The sequence below is a fragment of the Merops nubicus genome, unplaced genomic scaffold, assembly GCF_000691845.1.
Source record: "Merops nubicus isolate BGI_N331 unplaced genomic scaffold, ASM69184v1 scaffold47685, whole genome shotgun sequence".
Taxonomy (NCBI): Eukaryota; Metazoa; Chordata; class Aves; order Coraciiformes; family Meropidae; genus Merops; species Merops nubicus.
In genome coordinates, this window is record NW_008611208.1 from 1,261 (window position 1) to 3,502 (window position 2,242).

At 62.0% G+C, this 2,242-nt stretch overlaps 1 protein-coding gene across 1 annotated transcript; it reads left to right on the forward strand.

Annotated features, from left to right (window-relative positions):
• Nucleotides 1–24: 24 nt before the first annotated feature.
• LOC103773757 (membrane transport protein XK-like) lies at nt 25–2,238 on the forward strand (the record flags this gene model as incomplete). The annotated part of the gene is made up of 2 exons (XM_008941134.1): nt 25–211; nt 1,679–2,238. Coding segments are annotated over 2 exons (747 nt in total), but the record flags the coding sequence as incomplete, so codon positions are not given.
• Nucleotides 2,239–2,242: the final 4 nt, after the last annotated feature.

Below are 2,242 nucleotides of genomic sequence, written 5' to 3' on the forward strand. Positions count from 1 at the left end.
CCCCACGCCACCACCGCCGGCAAGCGGCGGCTGCGGCAGGGCTACGAGGTGGAGATGGAGCAGGAGGTGGGGCACTCCGTGCGCCGCCTGGCCACGCACCGCAACGCCTTCAAGCGCATGGCCGTCATCCAGGCCTTCCTGGGCTCCACGCCGCAGCTCACCCTCCAGCTCTACATCAGCATCCTGGAGAAGTACGTCCCTGCTGCCCGAGGTAAGGGTGCCTGGCACGTGGGCCGTGCGGGCGGCACCCCGCCGGGGCACGGGGGTGTCTCCTTAGCCACGTATACACTGCTGTGGCATCCGAGCGAAGCTCCGGGGGCTGGCTGGGGGCATGCCTGCCACGGGACTCCCCTAAAGGTAGAGCATAACCCGCAGAGGTTCGGCACTCCTCCGTCCTGGGATTGGCTTTTCCCATGCTCAGCTCTCTGCTTTCCAGCTTGGAGCGAGGCTGGGGAGAGTGGGAAGAGCTGGCTGTGACCGGGACACCAGGCTGTGCTCCCAGTCCTGCAGAGCCGGGTCATCCACCCTCTGCCCTGTCCCAAGAAAATGTTGTGTACCTGCATTAGATTCCAATTTTTTTTTATGGATAGCTACATGCTCTGACTTTCCCGTGGTGCCTCCATGGGATCTATTTCTGAACCCTTCCCCACAGCTGGAGCTCCCAGCCCAGCAGTCCCGCTGCCAGGCTCCCTGTCCTGCTCCTGGGGTGTTGGTGTGCTTGGGGACGGGATGTGCCAGCACAGGCTTTTGGGTCCCGCTTTGGCACGCTGGCGAGCCAGGCGCACAGGGGTGCTCTTGCACCACTCCAGCTGTAGTGCCTGGTGACAGAGCTGCTCCTGCTGACCTGCTCTGCCGGCCGTGCCGGGAGCCCAGACCTTGCCCACAGCAGGCATGCAGAAAGGGGAACACAGGAGCTGCCCTGTAGAAACCCCCTCCGTGGCTACAGCCCCCTGTAAGGGTCTTTTGGGGAGTTGAAGGAGCAGGGGGAGGATGAGCCTCAGTGTTCCTCCAGCATCAGAGGTGGGCAGTGAATCCTTGCTGACATGTTTCTGGTGACTCCCTCAGCTCAGCCTCACAGCCACCACCAGCAGCACAGCATGACTGGGGCCAGCCACCGGCTTCCCTTTTTCTCTCTTGTGGATTTCCTGGCTGCACTGATTTTGAGAAGCTGCCAGCATTCCCTAAAAATTACCTGGGCTTTGCAGCCACCAGATGAAAGTGGCTCTTGAGGTTCTCCTAGGGTGAATGATGGGCTATGGTGGTGTGGCTCTTGGCCTGGGTGAGGGATGCTCATGGCACAGACCATGCCCAACTCACCTCTGAGCAGAATTTCTTGCACAGGGCAGGGCAGGTGGTGCCTGGTCCAAGCATGGTTTGAATGGCTCTAGTTTGAAAAAACTCCAGAGAGAAAATCTGGGAGCAGAACCTCCTGCTGCCTGCAGGTCCCCCCATCACGGGGTCTGTCACCACCAGCCACGAGCTGTCCCAGCAGTGCTCACACCGAGCCTCCTGCTGCAAGCCCCGGTGCTTGGCACCCAGCACTTCTCACCCAAGGCTGGCACCTCATGCTCTGCACCGGGGCTTGGCTGCCCACGCTTCGCTCCCAGGGCAGCAGGGAGGCCAGGCCCACAGCCCGGATCCTGGCTCTGCCTGACCCTCCTGCCCTCTCCCTCTGCAGCCGTCCTGATGGGCATCTGCCTGGTGTCGGTCACCTACGGAGCACTTGTCTGCAACATTCTGGCCATCCAGGTCAAGTACGATGACTACAAGGTCCAGCTGCGGCCTCTGGCCTTCCTCTGCATCGTGCTATGGCGCAGCCTGGAGATCTCCACCCGTGTGGTTGTCCTCGTGCTCTTCAGCACCGTCTTCAAGCACTGGATCATCCCCATCGCGCTGGCCAACCTGCTGGTGGTCTTCTTCTTGCCCTGGGTGCAGTTCTGGCGGAGCGGCACCCGCCTGCCCGACAACATCGAGAAGAACTTCAGCCGGGTGGGCACGGTGGTGGTGCTCTGCGCCTTCACCCTCCTCTACGCCGGCATCAACATGTTCTGCTGGTCGGCCGTGCAGCTCAAGCTGGCCGACCGGGACCTCATCGACAAGTCGCAGAACTGGGGCCGCCTGGCCGTGTACTACGTGGCCCGGCTGGCAGAGAACACAGCCCTCGTCGTCCTCTGGTACTTCTTCAAGACGGACGTCTACGAGAACGTCTGCACCCCGCTGCTGGTGGTGCAGCTGCTGCTCG